Source organism: Orcinus orca, chromosome 1, assembly GCF_937001465.1.
Source record: "Orcinus orca chromosome 1, mOrcOrc1.1, whole genome shotgun sequence".
Classification (NCBI taxonomy): Eukaryota; Metazoa; Chordata; class Mammalia; order Artiodactyla; family Delphinidae; genus Orcinus; species Orcinus orca.
Genome location: NC_064559.1, coordinates 46380678 through 46407229, shown reverse-complemented (window position 1 = coordinate 46407229; position 26552 = coordinate 46380678). Strand labels below are relative to the sequence as shown.

Genomic DNA, 26552 nt, shown 5'->3' with positions numbered 1-26552 from the left:
GTATGATTATAAAAGTGAACCTCCAATGAAAGAGAACTATGCAGGATGCCCACTAGCAGGAAGAAGGATCCGATGAGCTTTGTTTGCTTAGAAAGCCACACCTCCTCCTGGGGCTCAAAGTGCCCTCAGGGATATGAGCCTGGGTAGAAGGAGAAGCTTCCAGAGCACCTCTGCTGTCTGCCTCTTTCCTTTTCCATCCCCTCCCCCTACCAAATATGTCTTCAGACTTTTATCCCTCAGCTGCTTCTAGTTGTTATTGAGTTTTGCCCTGCTTTGTTTTTGTTGCTGTTGTTGTTTTGGTCGCAGCTTGCAGGATCTTAGTTCCCTGACTAGGGATTGAACCGTGGGCCACTGCAGTGAAAGCGCAGAGTCCTAACCCCTGGACTGCCAGGGAACTCCTTGCTGTGCTTCATTACCTCCCTTTTTCTCTCTTATCTTTTTAATATGTTATACTTTTTAGGAAATTTCTTTTCACTCCTATCATCTGAATACTTCTACGTATTTCACCCTATGCATGTGGATTTTAATTTTATCCTAATCTATGTGTCTTTCACTTTGTGTGTTAATTTGTCAATTTTCAACCTTTCTTAAATTTTTTTTTTTTTTTTTTGCGGTACGCGGGCCTCTCACTGTTGTGGCCTCTCCTGTTGCGGAGCACAGGCTCCAGATGCGCAGGCTCAGCGGCCATGGCCCACGGGCCCAGCCGCTCCGCGGCATGTGGGATCTTCCCGGACCGGGGCATGAACCCATGTCCCCTGCATCGGCAGGCAGACTCTCAACCACTGCGCCACCAGGGAAGCCCTAAATATTTATTTTGATATGTGAAAATGTTTTAACTTTCTAGTCTTATTTTTATCTTTAGAAGACATTCTTTAAAATTTTTTTAGTGTTTGTTTCTTTGAAATGTAAGGGTTTTGGGGTTTTTTTTTCTTCTTTTTGTTGCCTTCTTTTCTTATCTTAAACTTTAATTTATACTTTTTTTCTAACAGTACAGTGTGGGAGTTGAGGTGTCCCTTTCCTCCCATCCCCTGCTCGCTCTTTTCTGGGTCTCCCCTCTGGATTGGAGTAACTCAGTTGACATAAGGATCCTAAGCCCCACCTTGGTAAGTTTGTTTTCATGGGAAATTATCATATCTTTAGAACTCCAGGTTTTAAAATCTCCATTCAGTAAACATAGCTATTATATTTTGGGCAGAAGCTTCATAAGCATGCCATGAACCAGAAGGGACTGATGGGAAAAGTCACATGAGGGCAAGGGCTCTCTACATAAAGTCTTGCCTTAGTGAGAAGCTGGTGATAACTTCCTGAGAAGCATCCCTGAGGATTTTGACAGCAAAGTTCCTGGAACCATTTTACTGTAGCCTTTTCCAGCTTACCTCCACAAGATAGTCCATTTCCTTCTGGAAAGGACCAGGGAGGGTCCCCTGGCTTGGCCAGGCCACAGCTCTTCCAGCATTCTGAGCCAAAGAAAAGTTGGCTAAAGACTTAGAGTCTGTTGTACCCTACTGGGTCCTCCTGTTAGGACCTGCAGTGGGCACTTGGGACTGCACAGATTGGAACTTCATAGATGGGTTAATTTCACTCTCCTATCATTGTCTTTGCCTGTCATGAAAGACAGGGAACACAAGACAAACCTGAAACTTTATTTCCTTGATCTTTTGGCCATCATCTTAAAACACAAGTTCTTTCACCCTTTCAGGGTTGATCCACAATTATTTAGTGTCGTGGTCTCCCTTAAGAACCTAGCTTTTATTGTTCATACTCCTGATGTGACATCTCCCCACGCCCACCTATCTATTGGAGCCTTTTAGCTCCCTACCGTGTGAGATGGGATGAAGTTACCTTTATCTTCTCAGAGGGAATATACCTCACTACTGAATAATGAAATGCATCCTCCACTTAGGAAGTGCTGCCACCCATACTCCTTTTCCGATTTAGATTGGACTGACAGTCCAGTCTCCCTCCCAGTTGGTGGCTCTTTAAGCTATTTTGCCAACAAACAACAAAAAACCCCACTCCAGTGAAAATAAGCAACTCCATGAGCTTAAGCAGAATTTACAGCTATGAACCTATAAGGTAAGGCAGTAAGACACTCAAAATCTCAGTTACCAACATGGCTCGCTGCTCCTAACTACAAACCAAATTCAGTATCCTAGCCTTCGCAACTCTTATTGTAGACTAATGGTTATCGCTGAACTACATTAACTCAGTACATACCCTTGCATGGCCAGTGGGGATGAACGGTTCCCTGATGTGATTTCCAGTCAGGTAAAATATTGACATGTCCTAGACTTTTTAAAAAAGGCTTTTCCCTTTAAAGGTTTGGTTAAGCTAGAAAGACAAAACTTTTTCAAGTGTAAAACTGTAGTTTTGAGTTTTGTCAAACACAATCACATAATCACCAGCACACTCAAGTAATGAGTTCCATTGCTCCTCGAAATTCCCTTGTGCCCCTTTGTAGCCAACTCCCATCCCCATCTCAGGAAGCCACTGATGTGTCTGCTATCCATGTAGCTCTTTTCCAGAATGCTATGCAAATGGAGGCTTTTGAAGCTGGCTTTTCACTTAGCATGATGCTTCTGAGGATCCATCCATGTTGTTTTATCAATAAATACTTCAGTGTTTTTATTCCTGAGTAGTATTCCATTTTATTCATGTACCCTTCCACTCATTCACCAGTTGGAAGGATATTTGAATTTTCAGTTTTTGGTGATTATGAATAAAGCTGCTATATTCATACACAGGTTTCTGTAAGAACAGGTTTTCATTTCACTTGGATAAATACCTAGGAATGGGATTACTGTGTCATAGGATATTTAACTTTATAAAAAACTGTCAAACTTTTTCCAAACTGACCTTACAATTTTGTAATTCCTCCAGCAATTTGAGAGCTCCAGTTGTCATTTTGCTTTTTACATTTTCCTAATGATCTATGACAGTAAGCATGTTTTCATGTTATTATTAGACTCCATTTATCTTCTTTGGTGGAGTGTCTTGTTCTAAACCTTTTGCCCATTTGAAAACTGGATGGTTTTATTGAGCTTAGAGAGCTCTGGATGCAAATCCCTTATCAGATGTTTTCTTTCAAGCCTGTACCTTGTAAGGATTTGGCATCACTTTTGGTTAAGATAGAGACAGAACACTTGCATAATGCAGAAGGTAGATCTTACTATCATGATTTGAGAGTAGCCTTAATGGATAGCTGGCCCTGTTAATTATTGATTGGATGACCACCATTACATTTGATAGATGCCTTCAAACTTGGCAACTCTTATTCTTAACTTGCAGGACAGTTCAGTTCATCTCGTAAGAAGTTTCAGTCTCTCGCTCACTGAAGTTTGGTATTCTGTGTGCCTTTCTCCAGGCTAAAATTGTATTAGTCCTGTTGTTCTCTCTGAGCAAATATCTTGTATTTCCACAAGATGTCAACTTTGTATATACTCAGCTTAATAACCGAGCTTTTGCTTCTCACCCTTATTCAAACCCCCAATAGAGAATTGAGCTCCTAACAGTGAAGCCTAAGTACTTTATTGGCCATTGTGCTAGTAACGGTAAGTTAAAGAACCCATGATATGCACTTGAATACATCCCTCTCTTTATGTACTCTACTTATTGCTCAATGTATCATTATCATTTTTAAGACTCTTAAGAAACTTCTGGTCTTATTAAGAAAACTGATGCTTCACAGTAATTGCTTTTTAACCTTCAGATAATTGATTTAATAGATCTCCTGTTAACAGGACCAAATTTGTGGCTTGGCCTTACTATTTGAGATTGATATATTTGATTCATATGTTGGCATTTTCTCCTCTTTTTTCGCTCAGTTTACCCTGTATCTTAAGTCTCAATGAGAGACTCTTCAAATCCTTTTTTGAAACAAAGTAGGGTACAAAAAATTGACTAATAAATCCTATAGAGACTGTGTTTTCTGTGACTCATAGTCTTCTAAAGGCAACTCTGGAATTACAGTAATGTCCTAGAGGGACTTTCTCCTTTGCCTACTTCAGTTTTAAGTTAAGAATTCTGAGATCTGGAGAGATTATAGGGCGTACACCTAATATATTAAGCACTAATGATATTCCCAAATCCAGGTCTTCTCCTAAAATATGATTATGTAAGGAATTCTAGAACATTGAAAATGGTAAAGTATTTAAGACATACTAGAAGCCAAAAATCAAAACCCTATCCTTGAAAATCACAGTAAAAGAATTTATTGTGATTTATGCTTGAGTATAATCAATTGTTTTGTTAATTCAAACAGGTATTTTATAGTTTTGCTACTTTTAGAGATTTAGTCTAGTATGTTTTGTGCACTATTACTATTGATTGCAAGAGTGGTTATTACCAATATCATTTCTAAACTATTCCAAAACCCATACTGGTTTAAAAAGAAAATAATTTATGCTGAGGCTATGCCATTTTGTCCTTCCCTCAAAAAAAAAATTACCTTTTAAATGTGGATAAACAGAACTGGTCACTGAGCACTATTTTTTTCTTTATGAAACCTTCTTATATTCAAAACATACTTAAAGAACATAATTTTGGCTACCAAACTACCTGTTTGGCATCAATGGTAATATAGGTAAACTTTGACCCAAAGTATTCCCACATATTATTGCATTAAGCATGTTACATAGGAATTGAGAAGTGATTTCAAGGATTTTACACTGACTCCCCCCACTAAAATTTTATTTCCTTGTGCTAAATAAATAGAACATATACAGATCTATTTTAAAAATATTTCATCATACTAGGCAAATTCAAATCTGCCAACCCAGTTTTAGCCCAGAACCAAACCAGTGATAGGAACTACACAGCCACCAGGCAAACTGATTTCCTTTCTCGTTGGTTCTCTGTGGGGATAGATGAGTGAAATAAGGTGTCAAAGTCCCAGCGGAACATTTGTAAAAAAAAAATACCTAATTTTCTTCTCACCCAGGTTAGCCAGTGGATAGTCATGTTGTCCCAGTTGGCTCATTAGATTCCTGTGTGCCTCTTTGTCTTCCCAGAGAAAACAAAACTAAAAAACCCCCTTTACATCAGTCCTTATTTCAGATATAAGATGCCAGTTAACTATTTTCCCACAAATACCTTAAGCTCATTTTTACTTGAAAAAAAAAAATTTCCCCCCAAAACTTATAGTAATGAATGAGTACACAACAACATTTGGATAGTAATCCCATGGTGCAAGGATTTCCTGCAAAGTACCTTTAATATGTTTGCATCAGCAGCAAGCATTAGGATGTTCTAATTTTGGCACCGTAAGTTATATGTGTAGCATTACACATTAGATACCAAGTCACCACCCCAACCAGTATTTATCCATATGAATAGGAAAACTGAACAAAAACATAGTTCTGATAAAGGCTGCATTCATAAACCCAATACAGTTTAAGGTAATTTTTTTTTTTTTTTTTTACAATCAAGGGCTGCCATTTAGGATTGTTTTTTTAATGATAAATAAAAAATAGGAATTATTTAGAAGATAAAATACTTCACTGTTCTTTACTGTTATTAATACAATATTGAGTGTTTTGCTATATAAAATATACTCCCAAGAAGTCAAAGTATTTAAAAACAGTGTATCAAATAAAAATCACAGCCATGTTACTGTTCAGCAACTCCATTCCAATAAACATTGGTATTGCATTCTCAAAAAAAAAAAAAAAAAATTGCAGCTGAGGCAAGAGCTCTCTGAAGCTTGCATTCTGGGCGTGTAAAACACCTCACTGCATACTTTTAAGACTGTCACTCTGCTTCAGTAATTTGAACCTGCCACATTTTACTTCAACAAGTAAAGCACTCTGCTGAGAATACAAAAATTTATAAAAAGGCCATCATAAAAGATTAAACCTCGGTAGGCATGTAAGCTTTCTTTTAATAAAAACAAAAATAGTCATTGTCATCTAGTTAAATAAGTCTCTTTGTTATAGAATGTTCCAGTTATTGAAAAAGGGACCTTAAAAAACCCAACTGCCTGTATCTTAAAACCCTACCTCTCTTGCCCCATAATACACACATTTGAGGGAAGAGTCATTTAATGTGCAAATTGGCAAACAAATGTGGAGGAGAGGGGACTTCTTGAAATGACGTGCCCAATCAATTCTTGGTTTATTCTTTTACAATATCAACTTCCAGAAAACTAAAATAACCAAAGTAGCCCTAAAAATACACAAAACAGACCTTCATCTTTGCATTCCTTTCCCAATAAACACAAAAAGTATGTACAGCATGTTTAATAATATGCAATATGCAAAAGCTTTGTGTTGCTGTTAGCAACATCTATACCCACCCACCCTCCTTATTCACAAGTGTACCTCTACCTAACACAATTACATCACTAAGCCTGTTAGTTTGAAAGGGTCTTCAATTTGTTAAAACTGGAAAATCTTGGTATAGGGGCTCCACTCATTTGACTCAAGGTTATAGACTTCCACCGTATTCAGAAACTCATTGCCATCAAATCCTCCCACTGCATAAATAGTGTTCCCTACAGTTGCAATCCCAGCATTGCTCCTTGGTGAAGTCATGTTTCCCATCATCTTCCATTCATTTCTAGTTGGATCATACATCTCCACACAACTGATGGCATGAGAACCATCAAAGCCACCACCTACAAACAGTTTTCCTAAAAGAGAAAAGAGACAAGGTTAATCTAGAGAGGCTAAGAAAGAAACCCTTAAATTGATCTTTTGCTAAAACAGTGGTTCTTGGTAGAAAAGACTGTTCATTCTGTCAGAAAGTATTTATTGAATGCCTACTAATGTAGCAAGCACTCCCTAGAAGCTGGGGATACAAATGGAATAGAGTTGAAAAGAACCCGTTTGTATGTGTAAGTCAGGCAATTTAAAGGAAGGGGAGGCACCATCTAACTACAGTGCAATTCTCACAACAATTCTGTGTGGTTGTTTCTATTACTGCCATTTCACAGATGAAGATATAATGAACAAAGAAGTTGGACAACTTGCCTAGAGATGCAACTAGTAAGTGGCAAACCAGAGTAGTTCTGTGCACTGCAAGTTTTGTTATTAGTCCAGTGCATAAGAACTAAGATTCAAAGTAAGTTATAGGAAAGCAGGTTTCAGATAACTGAACATTTTCTAGAGCTCTCCAACTGTATAAAATGATTTTGGCATGGAAATTTCTTCTTGGAAACAGACTGAACTGTGACTATTTTCAAATATACATGCAGGGCAGTTAATAATTAAATTAATTTCAGACAAATAAAATGTTAGCATTAAATATTCTCTGGAGTTTAAGGAAAAACCTTATTAGTGATTCCCGAATTCATTATTTTCTCATCTGATTGTCACTTAGCCTACCTGCATCCATGTACTTACCCATAAAAGAACCGACAAGGCTCATAGTAGGCCAGGGGTTGCAGGCCAGTAGGCTACTTACTGGTGTGCCTACACACTTAGGCTCTTGCCAGTTGAGCCACAAGCTTTGTTCTAAAAACAATTCTAACTGAATTCATTATTGTAATTATGTAATTAAACATTATGTAAATCCATAAAATGGATGTGAAAACTGTGTCTACATATGATGATTTGCAAACACTTGTTAAAAATAATCTAAAAATACTGCTTCCAATTAGGCATGGAGTAGACAATTAGAAAAGACTAGATTTAGATGATTTCCATTTCTTTTGTTTTACAAATCAAATTTTTTAAAATTCTTGCTCTAAAGAAACAAACTCAAATTCCAAGATGATGCATTATGAGTATGATTTATGGAAGAAGATGAATTAATGTTATATATCCAGTACTGAGTGATTAGAAAAGACATTTCTAAAAGACAAACCACCAATCCCCACTGCGTCAGAAAAGAAGGCTAGTTCTGAATTCTTAATTATACAAGTGGATAGTTATCACTGACATTCTCTTGGAATTTTAGAACAAACTCTTGCTACTACCTACTCCTCAGCTCTCCAAATCCCAACACTCACCGCCGAGAACAGCCACTCCAGCTCCTCGCCTAGCCACATTCATGGATGCAATTAAAGTCCAGGTGTTATTTTCAGGATTATAACGTTCTACTGTGTTCAGACAATTCCAAGACTCTGCGCCTCCAATTATGTACAAATAACCACCAAGCTCACAGACTGCAGACTGGTGTCTACCTATAAAATCAAGTCAAACCAAAATTATTATTCTATCTCCCCAAACTGTAAGTGTGCACTACACATACCATTGATTCAGAGGTCTTAAAAAAAAAATCAACTTACGAATGTTAAGAGGAGCACAGCTTGTCCATGACTTTGTTATAGGATCAAATACATCACAATTTTTCAGTCCTTTTTGACCATATGGATCTGAGCCACCAACGATGTATAATTTCCCATTCAGAGCACACACTCCTATGTGAGTATAAAATAAGGTTATAAATTGATAAGTTAATTATCATACTTAAATACTGATGATCTCAGCAGAAAAGTATTACCTGCATTACAACGATTAGTTCTCAATTCTGGAATAGGAGTCCAGTCATCTATGTTTGGATCATACATCTCTCCACATCTCAGGTCATCTGAGTGGCCATTTGATCCACCCACCACATAGAGCTGGCCCTATGCCAAAAGCGAGAGATTAATATTTCTGCCATTCTCAAGTTCTTAGAAAAAACTAAATGTGGGCTGCTTCTTCCTGCAATATAGTGCACTTACCATGAGTACGGCCATTTGAAATCGGGCTCTTGGTGTCCTCATGGGAGCAAGAAAGGACCAATGATCTGTATGTGGATCATAGCATTCAACTGTTCGAAGACACTCCTCTCTGTTATAGCCACCTGGTACAAGAACCACAAAGAGTTATGCTTAAAGTATTAAACTGGACCAGCCTTTCTGGTCTAGAATGGTTTAAGTAATCTGTACAAATGAGAAAAAGAATCTTTGTCCACACACTTAATAAGGCCACATTAGTTAATGTTTTAACTAAGTGCCTGTAACAGCTGAATGACAAAATTATGAGTGTAAGTAAATTGCTTAGTCTTGACTTGAAAATTAGGAGAGAACAATTACCCACTTCATAGTTTTTTAAGAATTAGAGACAGACATTAACTTGAAGGCTAGGCAATACTATAGTATTGACTTTTTATTTCTGTCTTCTTAGAATGTGGTAAAGTGGAATGTCACAGAAGAAGGCATATTAAATAAACCCTGTCTTCCAAAGTTTGCATGTCACAAGCAAGCATAAACGTCCACTTATAGAGGCTTAGCCAGTTGAAGGTTTCTGATAAGTCACTCGTCCTTCTATTCTTACCTGCAGCTATGAGTTTGCCATTCATCTCTGCTGTCCCCAGACCAGATCGTGCGTACTGCATAGGAGACATGGGCTTTTCTATTAACTCATCTGGTTGCATCTCAAAGCTTAAACTTTTAATGAGTTTTGGAGTACTTGTTGGTGAGCTCTGTGGGCTGTTTCGCCCATGAAGGAAAATGACACAGAAAATACCATCCAGCACAGCCAGGCACAAGTAAGTGTTATCTGTAAGCACAAGAGTTCCATGTTTAAAGATGCAATTTTTATTACTTTTGGTTGCTGTGTGATCCTGAATTGGACTCCAGATTCCAGACAGGGGATGACCTGCTACTCTTTTCCAAATTTAGTTGCTTCTGAGTTTTTTCCTCAATCACTTTAGAAGTATTATATGGTTCCACTTAAAACTCCTTCTTAAAAAAAGAAATAAATTGAAGGCAATCTGACAAGTGTAATACACTTACTTGAAGTCTTTTCCGAAGCAACGATTTTCCACTCGTGCTTAGGGCTTTGTATTGTAGCATTTGGAGAAGACAGACATCCAATGGAACTGCTACTTATCTGCTTATGGCCATTCTCACGTGGTGGCTTTTTCTGCAAAATCAAAAGGCAGCTACAGAAACCTAGCCAAAGACCATACCTGGTGTACCTTTGCTCCTGAGCTATTCCACAACACTGAGAAAACCCTTAGTACCCTCCACTTATGCATGACATTTATAGCACACCTAGGTTTAACACAAAACAACACTTTCTGACTGACACACATCACTGGCATTCTTCCATCTCCACTTAATAAGGAAACAACTACACCTACCCTGGTCAAGAAAAAGTTCAAGTTCAACAATTAAAAAAACATGTTGTGGGTCAAGTATCAGAATAGTCAAGAGAGGAAAAAACGGAACCTCCTCCTTCATAATCCACATAGTCTTTATGTTAAGTATAGAATTTTCCAAAATGTTATAAATCTAAAACAGCATGAATTAACTGAGAGAATACATTTAACCCACTATCTCCATGAAACTGCGAAACTTAACTAAATCATATGTACTGGTATCCTTCATATTAGCAGACATATATCCATCCAATCTCTCTGAAAGTTATTTTATAGGAAAAAAAAGTGGCAATTACAAGAAATATTTACAAGTATATTTCTTTAGGATTACCTTAAAGGTATTATAGAGTGGTTTTCTAGACAAGTAAAACTACATCAAAACACTGAAGTAAAAATGGTAATCAGAAATTAAGGAAGCAATAATACTAAAAGAACCAAATATTTTTAAAGGAATACATGAGAACATAAAAGAGGGAGAAATGGGCAAAGCTGCAAATTTTCAAATGACTGTAAGAAGATTACATTGTACCCTCGTGTATGAGTTCTCTTTGATGGTTTTCTTCCAATTACTTTAGCTCTTGACACTTCCAAAGGATATGATCACATGTCATTAGAAGAGTCAAGATTACCCTGGTAGGAACTGCCTGCTGAATGAATAGGTACCACCTTCAGTACCTGGCCAAGTTTGCTCATCCACTTATTTTGATCCCCAGGGCCACAGCCTCATGGGTAGACAGAATCTCTAACAGAAATTTCTGTTTCGAGTGGAAGAAAAAGGCCATGAAACAATAGAGAAAAAGATTTTGATAGCTACTTGAAGCTGTGAAAAAACTATCAAGTTTGGTGTAAGCAATTCAGCAAGTGTGGTTATAGCTTAAGTAGGCTATTTTGAGAAAAGGCGGAGAATGTACCATGCTAATGGTTATAATTACATTCCATTTAGACATTTATTATGTACCTGGGTGTTATTAGGTACTTTATTCACACTGTCTCTTTTAATCCATTAAGGGCAATATATCTCCCCATTTTATAGGTAAAAATACTGAAAATAAGAGAGAAAATATGCATTGCCTAAGGCAATGCAAGAAAAATAAGGATTAGGAATTCTGAGTATAAAGCCACTCTTTTATACTACGATAGTCTGGTGTGTCCTGTGCTACTAGGAAGTACAAGGTACATAAAACCCTATCCCAATCTGTGGGAAGAAGGGATCCAAAGTAACACAAGTTGATGATGCTTGATTAAGAGCTTTCACTGTAGTAAGAAACCTGTTCTAATGTATGGCTTTAATTGAGAGAAAATCAAATGTGAAAAAAAAGCACAGTAACAATGAAGACTACTTGGTGTTATGTAACTAAGCCTTATGTAGAAATGCTGGTTAACTCTTTTATGTTCCTTCCAGAACACTTTCAAACCTAATTCTTTACTCTCCTTTATTTTCAAACTTTACCCTATCAACTCCTCCCACTCAGCCCACCCACTGGCCCACACTTTCTTTGCCTCTGACCTCCCCAAGGGGTGGTCCCTGGTAGCTCTTTCTTTGTCAGCCACCATCACTTCTGAAGCTAAGCGTTTCTTAACCTTAATACTCTCTGGAAATTATACCCACTAAAGGTTACAAAGTGGCTTCCTAAAACCAATGTAGAAGAGATATCCCTAATCTTCTTTTACATGACCTCCCAGAGGATGATTTGACACAGTTAACAATCCAGTCCTCCTTCAAACTTTCTTTTCCTATGTTAGCTAGCTTGTACAACACAATTTGATTCCAATGGCGGCTTCTCAACTTTTTCTCTTCCTGAAGCTTAGTGTGTTTCCTCATCCTTTTTACTTCATCATCTCTATTCATGGCACTTCCCTGGAATAAGTCACACAGGTCAGAGTCCTACTCACCCTCAAATTCTTCGTTTCCTTAATTTTCCGAACCTAAACAATCATTAAAGACCTTTGTAACTATAAATGTCTAGAGTCCACACTTTCCCCTTCTCGTCCTTAGATCAAGCCCTCATCTTTTCACCTGAACTACTGCTTGTAATAGTCTACAAATTGTTCTCACAAGCTTTAATCTACCCTCTGTACCTGGTCATAAAAATAGAAGGGTTCGATGCATTAAGTAAAACAAACAAACAAAAAAAACCCTCAAATGAGCTAGAATCCCACGACCCAGAGACTGCCACCTGATAGTTAACTATCTGTCTAAAATATGATAATGAACATATAGATCTCTGCTGTATGGAAATACCATAATTTAACCAATCCCCCTATTGCTAGACTCTTGTCCAGTTTTTCACTATTATTAAAGTTGTGAAATATATCTGTTCAGATCACTCTACTCCCTTGTCTAAAATTCTTTGAAAGTCCCACACTACTTGTAGAATAAAGTATAATCCTCGATCAGATGTTATTTACCTACTCTCCCAGTCATGTGACCTGCAATTCCAACAGTATCCTCCTTTCACAGGTATCCTTTGCTATCTGACACACCTCCATCTGCTATGCAAACTCTTCCACATCCTCAGATGGCTCAAATGTCGCCTCCTTTGTGAAATTTCCCTAGTTTTTCTCCTTTTGGTTCCACCCTCCCCTTAATGTCTTCCGTAGGTAATGCGTATAAATCTGTTCTGTTTTACCTACTCCTGTAAGGTCCCGGAAGCAGAAACTGTCTCTTACACATTTCTGGGCCCTCTTACCTAACATCACGGCCTGCCACTTATCAGGCACTCAACCACTGCTTGTTGAAAGGGTACTTTAAAAAACCATTAAATTTCAGTTTAGAGATGTTTAGAGATAAGAGGGAAAATATCCTCAATGTTCAAAATACACAAACATGAACAAAATTCTCAACTAACTCAGCCCCAAAAGCTTTCTGTGAAAATAAAAATATTCAGCCACTATTGACACAGAACACCTGATAGTATCACCATACACGTTATTTCTGAGTCTATCATTTACCTTCTAATTATTAAAGGAAAACACCCATTAACTTGGGTCGACTCAGCCTACTTTATAGTTATCCCTCACAAATACAATGTTGAGCTAAAGAAAACAAAAAGAATACATACTGTATAACCATTTACATAAATTTCAAACACAGGCAAACTAATCTAATGCTTCAGAAGTTGGGATATAATGGCTTCCTTTGGGGTAGTGTAGGGCAGTGACTGGGAAGGGGGCAAGAGGAAGGCTTCCAGAGTGCTAGAAGTCTCTTCTTGACCCAGGTAGTGTTTAAACCAGTGGGTTCACTATGTGACATTTATGATTTGTATTCTTTTCTCTATGTTATTTATCCATAAACTGAAAAAGTTTATACCTGAGATTTTTTTAAAAAAAATTGGGTCTAACGGTCATTCCCAATACAAACAACTATTTTTTATAATCTGACCAAAATAACATTTAATTTCTATTTTGCTTCATCTTATTGGCCCTTTTTCTTACTGCTTATAAATCCTACTTGATTGAGAAAAAAATCTTAAGTGGGGTTCGCTACTTTGTTCTGTTAGTTTCTTTTTATGTGGCAAAAATGGTAGTAATGGTATGAAAGGTATGCTTGTTTTCTCCCACAAGTGTTTCTGTGCAGTCATACTAATGAAGGTCTTCCACTTTCCTTTATTAAAGGAAAATTTCAGTATACTATAAAATGCTCTAATCAAATTTTAACCTGAGGTTACCTCAGATGTGCAATGTGTACCTGCACAAACTGAATGTGGTCATCATCACTGCCAAACACCTCAGCCTGTCCAGCTAGTAGGTTCCCATCAAGCAGCTTGTGATCGGCTGAGTAGTACAAGGTTTGAACCTGCAAAACAGCAACAGAACACCCATGTGGCTACTGTCTCCATGGCTACTCCACTAGTATGCAGATCACACAAACGCCTCAAGGTAACCTCCAGTGTGCTTCTTGAGCTTCTTGACATCTTACTCTGGCAGGATCCCAAAGTAAAGAAAATACATGTCATGGTGGTAAAAATTTAAAAAACAAAAATAAGATACAGAATCTTCTAATACTGGCTGAAGAGTCCTTGGCTTGGTTGGCTTGAAAGAAATCTTCGTTTTTTCATAGCTTCTATTATACAGCATTAAGAAAAAAAGGCACTAGTACAATATATAGGCTCTTAAAGAATATACATATTTATAATAAAATACTGAATATGGTTTACACCTTTGAGGAGTAAGTGGTCTAATGTGCATGAACATATTTCCGTCCTGCGCAAGCAATGTCAAGAAAAACAGATAAAACACAAGTGCAAAAATTCAAGCAGGCTACAGAGACACCTCCCTTAACAGATGCAAACATATGGCTAATGCATCTGATTTTCAAGTGGGAAACCATACAGAATTTAAAAATCACCTGTTAGCCTTTTTAGAGCATAATGATAACTGCATTTTTAAAGGCCTAACAGGTTTGGTAAGCCTTTAGTGAATCCGAAAGGCTTAAGTGGAGGGATAAACTCAAGGTCACTCCACTGTTCCATCTGCATGTTTAATTCCCACCATTTCTCTGTCAATTTTTTCTTGTGTATTTTTCAAAAAGTAGCCCAAGTTAAGTGAGTGACTATATGTATGAACAACACCATTGAAAAACACAAAGCTTTAAAGATAAGAATCCTGTAAAGGAGTAAACACCATTAAATCATCATCGTTCTCTGCCCACAGCGGATTTTTCTTAGGAGAACTGGGGCAGGACTGCTGCTTCTTTACGTGTCAATACACTTGAGGATTCTTCTTGTTTCTTCAGTCTTGGGTATCCTAGTTTTGTTAATAAACCTATGGGGAGATAAATCAATGGGGAGGAACAACCATTAGAAGCTTTTACCTACTTGTCAATTTAAAGCAAAAACCTGTGAAGAAAAATTAAGAATCTACAGAAAATTTCAGTACCACCTCCCATTTCTAAAGCAAATTACATGCTACTTTAAAGAAAGTTAACAGCACATAATAAGCAAAGAAATAAAAAAAGAAAAGCAGAAGACCAAACTGAACAGTTCATTCAGCTCACCTGGACACCCCCCCTGTTTCTCAGCTTAGGGGTACCTATAGCAAAATTTAAATTCTTTAGGGTCATGGTTATAAAATAAAAGTGAAAGGGAATCCTTCATGTTATAGCAAAATAATTTTTAATAATTGTTGAATCCCATTTACTTTAAAACTAACCTCTTCCATCAGCTCTTCCAGACTGTCTCCATTCTCCCAGATGCTACGCTGCACCCAGTTGATTACCTTTGTGTACAATTTGCCATTGCTGGGCAAGCAAACATTATCTTCAAGCATTACCTCCAACTAGAGTTGGGAAAAAACAAAGACACATGGATCAGTGTTGAGCCTCTAATTCTCAATTTCATAATAAAGAGGTCATAGATGCCCAACTGCACTCCATACGCTTACTCTATTTTTTAAGGAAACCAGTAGCCAAAAAAAAAAAAGAGAAAGAAAAGAAAGTAAACAAACTGGTAGGCAGAAAACCATTACACTGCTAAAAATAACCGTATGGTTTCAATGTATTGTCTTTTTCATAACCATTACTCACTTGCTTGAAACATGGAGAAAGATTACATTCCTGGAACTAAGTAGTATGTATCTCTTTATTTAACCTTCACATCTTTCATCTTTATAGATTTTACCTTTAGCCGTGGAAGTTTAAGAAACTCTTCCTCTTCTGAAATTTGTAACAAATGCTCCTGAATATAAGCATCAACCTTATTCAACAAACGGGAGTCTCCCATACAACTTGCAAAATTTCGGTAAGAGATGCAGCTGGTAATATCCATTCTAGATAGTAAATAATCACCACAAACCTTGGAAAAGAAATACACGAGTGCCAACATTTACATACATTTTATTTAACAAATATGTAATACTCAGTGTGTAAGTACTATGTGGATATATAAAGATTAACCAAAAATCACTGCCTTAGAACAAGTTTAACAGTAGGAAGAATACATGTATACAAATGATAAACATCAAAGAATGCCATTCAAATATGTAAGAAAAAATGCAACAAACTGAAATGCTATGAAAATGCACATGAAATGTTCGGACAAGTATTTCCAACTAGAATAATAGATAAGACGTCATAAAGGCAGTAATCTGAATGGGGCTCTACAGGGGAGATGACGCTGAATGCACACAGAAACTAGGGAAGATGCTGCAACAATTTAGTTTGGCCAGAACAAAACATAAGACAATCAAAATAGTTTTGGAAGAATAGCAACTATATTAAGGAGAGCCTGGAATTCTAACCTGAGGGACGTGTGCTATGACCACAAAAGGATTTTTAAGCAGAGTGAGGGGCTTAGCAAACTTCTTCTCAAAGGGCCAGACAGTAAGTTTTTAGGCTTGTGGGCCGTACTTTCTCACAACTACTCAACTCTGTCACAGCAGGTGGAAAGCAGCCATAGACTGTATGTAAATGAAGGCTATGTTACAATAAGATGTTATAAAAGCAGGCAGCTGGCCTCAGGCCTGCAGTTTTCTGACTCCCACATTAGAGGATTAAATGCCTTTTTTCCTGTAAATTATTAAGCACTTCTCAGTGGCATTAAATTCTAGAAAGAATACTTCTAAAGAACAACCGAGAAGTGTAGAAGAACGGAGAATTAAGGATATGAGTTATATGATTAACTGAGAAAATCAAGACTTACCCTGCCAGAGAAGACTACTGAAAGAGCAAGATTGTAGCTTGAATTATCTGAGAGGAAGTGTGACCCTGCTGTGTTACATTGGCTAAACAGTTAAAATTACATACATATTTGGTTCTCTAGGGGAAAAAAAGGGACATTTTCAAGTTCTTGAGTCCAACAGATGTCTTATAACAAACTGTACACACTAATCATATAAAATAAGACCCCCTAGTAACAGTACTCCTTGTATATTACTTCTGTTACTCTACCTGCTTTACTCGGTCCATCTTCAGCTTTTTTGCTGCAGAATAAACGTCTTTGACTAATTCCTTATCGGCTTTCAACCTATTAGAAAAAAGGTTCTTTATCATTTATCATACCAAGGCCTTGAAACACAGACACTTAATTTAAATAAATTTAGAGGGACTTGGAATTTCATTCCCTAGTTATATGATGTACTTCAGAGAACTTACTGAGCAGTGTAGGCATAATTCAACAAGACTTCAACAGCTTCCGGATTGAGATCATCAAACTTAACATGAGAAACTCGGTGAGGATCACTATCATTATTAAAGATTTCAAATAAATAGGGGCTGCAGCAAGCCAGGACTGCTCTGTGTGCTAACATCTCATGGCCACAGACCTGCAAAGTGAGGAATTAACATTAGAAGCATTGTGGACTATGTATTTCTCTAGCTAATTACTACATCGTATCCTTCACCTTACATTTCTGTGTAAATCATTCTTTTTTAAACTTATTTCATTAAATGCCTCCTGTGAAAAACAAAACAAGCCAATCCAAGAACATATGGTTTTTAGTAATGAAAGATCAATTCTGTAAGTTTCCAATTACGTTTTAAATACCTGAAGTCGAACATCACAGAACTGGCCACTTTTCCTCAGGGCATTTAATTTGGCAACAGAAGACTCAATGAAATTTTCGTCTTCAAACATTAAATATCCATTGGGAATCATTTTTCCTTATAATTTGGCTAAAGGGCAGAAAGAAAGAATGAATGGTGATTTTTATAACATTTTAAAGAGTAATGCAGTATTTTTAATTTTCAAATTTCATCCTATCAACAACACATAAAAATGTTATCATACAAAAACATTGCTAAAACACCACTGACACTGAACGTCTAAGCCTTTGTACCCCTATACTTTGGTCCTAAGTCTTTTCAAGGATTCATACAGTAGTGTTATGGTGTCCCAGCAATTTTGGCCAGGTTTCTATTCCTATTAGTACATTCATTGTGAAGGAGAAAAAAAATGTAAACCCAGCCCTGCCCAAACCCATATAACAAGCAACTGAAAAGCCTGGAAGGATGTGAAGTGGTCATCACATATAGATTCCTTGGTTGGGGCTGCAGTCATTCCTTTACTCACTGATATATACGACTAACTTACATTCTGTTCCCTTTGCTCTACTCAATATTCTGTGATAACCTATGTGAGAAAAGAAGCTAAATAAGAATCAATATATGTATAACTGTATATGTATATATATAACTGAATCACTTTGCTGTACACCTGAAACTAACACAACACTGTAAATCAACTATACGCCAATAAAATAAAAATATTTAAAAATTCTGTTCCCTTTGCAGGTTTCATATATTTTAAATCACTTATCTCATAAACATACAAGATAGAAATGTATGTTCTTTAAAAAATTTTCCATTTCACCGTTTCTTGTGAACAAGTGACTAATGGCTACACAAAATGCATCATTAAAAAGTGGTAATAGAAGATTTCACTTTGAAGTAACTGATTTATTTAAATTCAAAATAGTTTATAGAAAGGAAAATATAGGAAAAAAATTTTTTCTATGAATATTACTGACTTCGCCTTTTAAAAAAATTATGAAAGGCTGTTAGTGTACTTGGCACAGTCTTCAAAAAAAAAAAAATGTGTGCACTGGGCACTGACTATCCACTTACCTACTATACTGGTGAGAAATGTATTTCCGGGGTGTTTTAAATAATCAAGGACAAAGGAAACTCAGCGCTTTGTTGAGGTATGAAGACAGGTGGCTGAAGTGAAGGCAGAGGTGTCTGAAGCTCTAATGGTGATTCCAAAACTATCAGGCTTGAAAATGATGTAATCAAGTCCTTTAAAGCTATAGACACGAACTTCTTCTGTGATAATCATGCATCATAATCTGTAATAATGACAATTGTTGGATATTCAGAATGATCAAAGACTGCCAATGATCTAGGTAGATCAGATCATGCAAAGTCCTGATCTTGAAGACATTTTGAGGTAAATGGCACAATACAGAAAATAACACGAATGCTACTATACATAAGCATTTTCATTTAACCTGCAACCACTCAGGTGATTAAAAAAAATAAAATCCCTCCCCAGAAGGAGCTAGTAACTTTTACCATTTAAGTGAGATACACAAGCACAAAATTAGAGAAAAATATAAATATTGGTTAATTCTAATATTCTTTACTATTAGATTCCAACTAATATACAAACATGTGTTCTGTCTGTTACCAGCCAGCAAGCAACCATCATTATTCCCCGACATGTATACAATGTTACAGTCAAACCAGATATACTGTTTCCCAAAATGTGCTCTGTAGGTACCCACCTCTGTAACTTCAAGTTTCCTTTTCTTGGAATACCCTTAACCCAACCTCTGCCTGCTGAAATCTTACCTCCAGAGCCCCTGCCAAATCCCTTCAGCTGAGTAGTTCCTCCCCATCCTCCACATACTGAACCCTCTCTGAAAGTGTGTATGTGTGATCTTCCAGCTGGTCTGTACTGGCTTATCTTCCTTGATTCAAGGCCTCTTGAAGGCAGAGCCTCTGTTTTCTTTATCTTTGTATCCTTCCCATCTCCCCCCACCAAAACAACTAGCCTAGAAACCTGAATATAAAGATGAGTAATTTGTTGAAATGAACTAAATAAACAAAAAGGAAAATATTAATGTCTGTGCTTTGTATGATCATTTTTCTCATATACAGTAATAAACTACCAATGGAACAATTCTGGTTCAAATCAAATCTTCAGGGAAATCACATTCAGTCCTCCCCCCACTTTCACATGTCATTAACTAAAAGTGTCAAAGTCAGATGGTACTTAGTTTTTAATCATCTGAACTGCTATTACACCACTAATTCAACAAACCAGAACTAAATAAGAAATTATGTGAAAGATGTGCATACTTTTTAAAATGGACATCTTCAAATTACCTGTATTTTCCTTATATATCAATCAAGCCCAGAATTCTAAATCTAACAATTATGTTAATGTGTATGGTCCCTTACCCCAGAACCCACTTGAAGGCTAGTCCAGTTCCATTTCAACAAACTATTGTATTAAGTGCAACACATGCGCAATCTGTATCCCGTACGCCTTCACTGGTTTCTCCATAGCTTAGGTTTTATTTCAAGGAAACCTGAGTATTCTGACTCAGGTTGGGACTGTTGTCAATGCTTACTCCTGCAATGAAAGTATTTCATACCTTTATGTAATATTGATTTCCTCTGCTCTACACTTGCATCCAGATTAGTTAATTCAGCTTTTCTTAAGAAACCAGTTCTAACAAAACAAATGTTTTCCAAGTAACACACAATTCTATGTACAGAGAGAACACACTATCCAAAAGAAACCTTCAAACATTTTCAGCCAAGACCTAGCTCAAGTTGGGAAAATCTATGCAAGGGTGAAAGGGGGGGACCCCTCCATGCAAGTTATGTTGGATATTATTAAAATGTATGCCCTCTGAAAAACCAAAAACAAAAGGAGATTTATAAGTATTTTAAACTTTGACCAGTTTTATTCAGTATTTATTTGTAAACTAGCCTTGATCTTACCAAGAATAAAAGTGGCATCTATAAATATATAGACATACCTCATTTTACTGCACTTCACTTTTTCTGCTTCACAAATACTACCTTTTTTTTTTTTTTTGCAAATTGAAGGTCTGTGGCAACCCTGAGTTGCCAGCTGATGGTCAGCATTTTTTAACAATGAAGTATTTTGAAATTAAGGTATGTATGTTATTTTTAAAGACATAATGTTTTGGACACTTAATAGACTCCAGCAGAGTGTAAACATAACTTTTATGTGCACTGAGAAACCAAAAAATTGGCGTGACTCGCTTTACCACAGTGGCCCAGAACCAAACTCACAGTATCTCTGTGGGTGTATTTGATAAATTGAAAGTTCTACCTTAAATTTATTTTGGAAAACAACAAGAACAACAAAAACCTGGATGGTTAAAACCACTTCAGTCCTTTGGGAGAAAATACTGGAGAATTTTTGGAGCAACTCTTGCCATACAAATTTGTACAATATTATTAGTTCTGCAATAGAGTGAGTACTACTACGTTAGTACTCGATGATTTTCTCGTACAGCAAGGTCTTAACATGAACCTCATCTCTTTAACATCTGCTGATCCGTATAACCCTACTTGATTTTAAAAGCTAGCCCAAGTCCACTCAACATTTAAGTTAATGCAACAAACTTTATCTAATTACTGTCCTTATATACTATATGCCCCTACTCTCACCCACCCCCAAGTTGGAGGAGGTCACCTCAGCTTCTGCCTGCAAAACCATGTCTTTCAAAGTTCACATTCACTTTCAGTAAAGTTAGTGTGGACAAATTGAGTTTTAAGCCATTCCACAGAGTCACAGATCTCAGTTTGGTCTATGAAACTCAAGCTCAAAAACTGATGGAATAAAAATGTGTGGAGAATTTTTTATCTTTGAAAAGCCAAACCAAAAGCCCCAACATCCCAGGCTTACATACAATTATAAAATTTAGAATTTTATTTGATATTTAAAAAACACATTCGACTAATCCACTTTTAAAATTAAAACTGAGATCAAATGCAATATATTCTGGTAAACAGTCTTCAGTTTCTTCATATGGCCAGTTCAAGAAAAGGGATACAGATGACTTATAAATGAGTAATTAAACTGCTTTAGTAAAACCCAGAAGTTCACATGTTACCACAGCCCCCCAAAAGATCAGCTGAACCCAAATACACTTCAGTAAGCCTTATCAAGGAGCTGTAAAAAATGTAGGTACAATATGACCTGCCCCCAAATTCTTCTTGGGCCTTCAGTAAGAGCAAGATAAAATGTTATCAAACTTTCAAAGAATCCTTAAAACCTCAAGGCAAATTACAAGTATTATTTAAGTTTCAAGGCAATCTTTTGAGGGTAGCCAACTCACAAAATAGTAACCTACTCCATTTTTAAAGGACAGACGTTATAATACAAAGTAAGTCAATGAATCTTTTAAAAACCAGAAGTTATAGATTCCCAATGTCTGAAACGATCCATCTATATCAAAACTCACCAAACTCACTCACTCACTCCATGCTTTTAACCTCATTGTTCTGTAATTCTTATATCGCACAAACATTTATGGCTCCAAACATATGGCAGGCACAGTCTGGAATGGGATGCTCATAACACAATGAAGTTAACTCCATTCCCCAGCCTTGAACACTCCACAGACCAATCAGAAAGACAAACCAAGCAGTGAAAACAGTTCAAACAAAAGGGGGAAAAGGTATGAAAGCACACATATTCCAGAAACTGCAGCGATCTCTGTTTAAATAGACTGTAGTTTGCAGGATGCATATGGTAAACAGTAGGAGAGGAAGTAAAAGAGATCAACATTAAGGTTTAAACAGAGCAGAATTTTTAGCACAGAGGCATAGGACACTAGCAGAAATATAGGGGATGGTCTGGAGGAATGGGTAAAACATGGATGCAGGGAAATTATTTATAACCCTTGCTTATCCTAACTAAGGTAATAAGGATATTTTAGAGTAGATATGTGGCATCAATATCAAAATTAGAATTCCAAAAAGCATAATAGAGACATTTTTAGTTTGCTGCATGCTTAAAGTCAGGAAGGAAAAGAGGAGTTTGCTTTGGGACATTATAAGGCTGAGGTACCTGTTGGGCATCCAGGTTGATACCAAAAGTGTAAGTAAGGATAGTGAGCGATGTATCAGTTTATAAATCATTTACAAGGCGGTAATTGAAGTTTACAAGTAAATATAATCATGTACTTTCTGTGGTTCTAACAAAAACTCAGAAATACTCCCTTATTCATTAATTCCTGCATTTACACTCTCTAGCACAAGGTAGGAGGCTCCCCAACCCTCTTGTAGATTTGACTATACAATCATACTGTTGAAAAGTCAATGAAATTATTTTTAGGGGTACTTCATCTTAATATCAATGATTAAGACAGTTCCCCAAGAGGAAAACATTTTGCATTAAAAACAACAACAACAACACTTATTTGCGAAACACATTCAATTGCCACCTAAAATATCCTTCAAACAAGAAAAAACAAAACCCCACTCCAAAGTATTGGGGTGGCCAAAAAGTTCGTTCGGATTTTTCTGTAACTTCTTACAGGAAAAACCTGTACGAACTTCTTGGCCAACCCAATAAGTAGCCAAAAAGACACTAATTTAAAACTAAAACCAAAACCTGGAACACTTTGTTTTGGGGGGAAAAGTCAGAAAAACAGACCTGCAAATTAAGACAATTAAGAAATTAATATTAACTAATGATAGAGATTTCATCTATTAGGAAAACAGAGGAAAAACCATTCTGGGTCTCCTTTAGGTCAGTGATGCTAGTCCAGTTTTACCTCTCACTACCAAATTATAGACATTTGACAAGTAGCCTGCCAGCTGGTATTAAATTATAGTATTCTCAATCCAATTCTAAACAGTGTACACCTCATCTCCAGATATACAAAGAATAACTGCTCCTTCAGCATCTTTCAGACAGAAGTTTTGGCATGATTATGCCTAAAGCTACTCATACTGTTATCCTTAAACAACCACCAGTGCTAGAATTATTTTAAAAAAATATGTCTCTGGTAGTCTAGTCCATGCTGTACTTGTTGAACTGTTTAGAGTAGTACTATGCTTACAGGGTTGTTATTTACTACTAGACAGAAGATCACCACACGCAAGTTCTCAAAGAACAGCTTGATGCCAGGGTGTTCTAATCCTCCATGACTGACAACAGACATTAAGGAAACAAAAATAAACCCTTTAGGCCTCTGATTTCTACTTATCTAGTTTTTGAAACGTCAGCGCCCTCAAACAATAGATCTGTCTACTTTGTATTGGGGGAAAAGTAAATCTATTTCTAAAGTATTTGTGGTTCAAGTTTCCCTACGGTCAATCCTCAATCTGATACTGCCTACTACCTTCCTACCATCATGAGCTTACAACCAGAGTCCCTTTGCAAGATGCGCAGAAGGACGGGAAAAGAGCAAACCTCTCTGCCGATTTTCTTTGGCAAAAACAAAGTGGCGAGCGCCCCAGAGTGACTGGAGAGTCCTGCAGTCCCAGGCCTTCATCCCCGCGCGGCGGGGCGGGAGCCCACTCCGAAGGCTGGGAGGCAGAGCGCCCAGCGTCTGCACACCCCCGCCCGGGATTGGCCAGCCCCGCAGTCATTCAGCGCGACACGTCAGGGCAGCCGCTCCCTTCCTCCCTCCTCCCGCCCCCTTCTCCCCGCGCTTGGCAAGAAAAGCGGGCAACGTGGAGCGGGAACAAAGGACCCCGCGGCCCACGGCGATCAGGGGCGCGGTGCCACCGTACCCCAGGCCCGGGGTACCGATGGGGCCCTGGACCAGCTCCCCGCCCACACTCGCCGGGTCCTGGGAAGGCTCACGGAAGAGAGTCCAGACCCCGGGCCGACCCCAACACTGGGCATCGATTCTTGACAGCAGGAACGGAGATTCCCGCGCCCTCCTTCTGGGAGGTCATCCCTGGCCCGCGCGCGGCGTCTTGACCCAGGCCCCCGAGGACCCCTCGTGCAAAAACTTCTCGTTCCTCACGCCCTGCTTCCTCGACTCCAGCGCTCTCCGAGGCGGCCCGAGCCCGCCCTTGGCCGCTAACGCGATCCGGCAACCACAGCAGCACCGGGAGCGCGAGGGCCGCTCGGCTGCGGCTCCTCGCCCCCAGAGAGCGACGGCGGCAGCGGCCGCGGCTTGGGGCGTCCTCCTCCCGGCACCCGGCACCGCTCCGCGCCATTCCCCAGTTCGCAGTCTGGCTGCGCCCTCTTCCTCCTCCACCGTCGACGGGACCAGCGCGTATTACCTGGTTCATCTCTGAAGAGATGGAAAAACTCATCTCTGGAGCTTCAAAGGGGAGCAGAAGGAAGCGGGCGGTAATCGGCCCAACGGAAAGCGTCTCGAGGCCACCGAGAAGGGAGCGACCGAGCAGGGAGACAAGCGAACAGCCCGCAGAGGCTGCGAGGAAGGGGAGCGCACCGGAAATTCGCAGGGACTCGCTCGCTGGCTCGCTGGCACAGCGGCGCTGAAGCCGCAGGCAGCGAAACTGTGGCCAGCAGTTCCGAGAGACCGACCTCCACGCGCGTCCCGGAGACACTGCCCCCGCCGCAGCCGCCCGCTAGCGCCTCACCCCCTCGCACGTCACCACGTGCGCCGCTGCCGTAGCCGCCGCCAACGCCTCCCCGACGCTTCCGGCTGGAAAGCGTCGGCAAATGACTGGCGAGCACAGCAATATAGCGCTCGAGGCCCCGCCCTCCGCTGGCCCCGCCCCCACCCTTTTCCCCCGCCCTGTTTGGTTCCGTCCTGCGCAGCTCAACTAGGTCAAAGCAAGGTGATCTTTGGAAGAGCGGGTGCTCGGGGCCCGACACTTGTCGCGCCGTCGGCCCTCGCCCTTTCAGGGCGGGAACTGGTTCCCTCCAGCCGCCCTCACCTGTTCTGCCATCCCCTGGAGGCACAATATAGCCAGACAGATTAGACGTGAGAGATTAGATTTTTCGGCGTCAGACGTACATCTAGGCAACAGCCCTAGGACTGGAGCTGGCCGCAGTGGACGTAAGAGTCTGTAGCTGCCCGTCTGCCCTTACCTTTGTAGGAGGGTGGTGCGAGGAGGAAGCGTGGTGATTGTGAGGAAGAGCAGAGGCACGCCGACGAAAAGGGGTGAGAGGATTCAGTAACTTAGAGAAAACAATTGGAGAGGTCAGAGAAGGCCTAATATTATATCAGTGTTGCTCTGAAAAACTGTTTACTTCTACTTTTCGTCCCCGGGATTTGTTTTGTCTGAGTGCAGCTCTCCTCTCGGCGACACTGAGTCAGCTCTTTGCTGGACTTGCCCTCTTGGAAAAAGAAAATAACCTTGAGACCAAATAGCAACCTTAATTATCCCCACGCACTCACCTACCTTGTCGCCAGAAGACAAACCTGTTCAGGGGGAGCGTGGGGTATAGCAGGCTGACAGCAACTTCATGGGACTCTGAAGGGCACACTGGAAAGCTTCCTAGATTGAAGGTGAGGGGATTTCGTGAGGTAAACTTGTTTAGAGTTTGGCAAAAGCTTCCAGGTTAATGTCCTGTTAAGCCTATCCTGATTTGGTGAGGGCGCTTAAGCCATCTACACCTAACCTTGTTTGTATCTGATCCCTCTGCTTAATTAGTAGACATATTTCTAGGAGCTCTTTGTCATCACTCCCTACCATTCTTTATCATTAACTATTTCGTATATGCTTATGGGAGCAGGAAAAATGTTGGGGCCCTTCATCTGCAATAGAAGCTTTACAACTTTTTATTCTAAAATATTGAGGCAAGGAGATTTTTGTTTTGTTTCCAATTCAATTGTGGAAGGAAACAGGGTCTAAGATATCTATAATTCTTATACCTTTCTTAAGGAGAAAAAGACTGACATTTGCCACTGGCCTCTTGTTTTTGTCTTCTGATAATAATTGACAGCAGTGTTCACTTTTATTGCAAATGAAACTATTCGAGTACATACCTTTTACATTCCTTTAATACCATAGACTTCATCTTTCCAGAGAGAGAGTATGAACTTCC

At 38.8% G+C, this 26552-nt stretch overlaps 2 protein-coding genes across 3 annotated transcripts in view; one reads left to right on the top strand and one right to left on the bottom strand.

The window, feature by feature from the left end:
* SWT1 (SWT1 RNA endoribonuclease homolog) overlaps positions 1-5418 on the top strand; it is a 96444-nt gene extending 91026 nt beyond the window's left edge. Inside the window, exon 20 of the mRNA XM_033437976.2 lies at positions 1-5418. The gene's annotated coding sequence lies outside the window, so the exon portion shown is untranslated.
* On the bottom strand, positions 5166-24955 carry IVNS1ABP (influenza virus NS1A binding protein). 2 transcript variants are annotated; one of them, XM_004275231.4, is made up of 15 exons: positions 24815-24955; positions 18650-18870; positions 17571-17698; positions 17180-17349; positions 16976-17051; positions 15708-15881; positions 15241-15366; positions 13778-13885; positions 9722-9851; positions 9261-9485; positions 8666-8787; positions 8443-8569; positions 8228-8359; positions 7949-8122; positions 5166-6628 (listed from the first exon to the last, which is right to left on the bottom strand). In XM_004275231.4, exons 3-15 carry the CDS (start codon positions 17679-17681, stop codon positions 6375-6377), a joined length of 1929 nt encoding a protein of 642 aa, XP_004275279.1. In that variant the 5' UTR covers positions 17682-17698; positions 18650-18870; positions 24815-24955; the 3' UTR covers positions 5166-6374. The 2 variants fall into 2 exon arrangements, with proteins under 2 accessions (XP_004275279.1, XP_033293878.1); XM_033437987.2 differs by lacking the exons at positions 15241-15366; positions 15708-15881.
* Positions 24956-26552: the final 1597 nt, after the last annotated feature.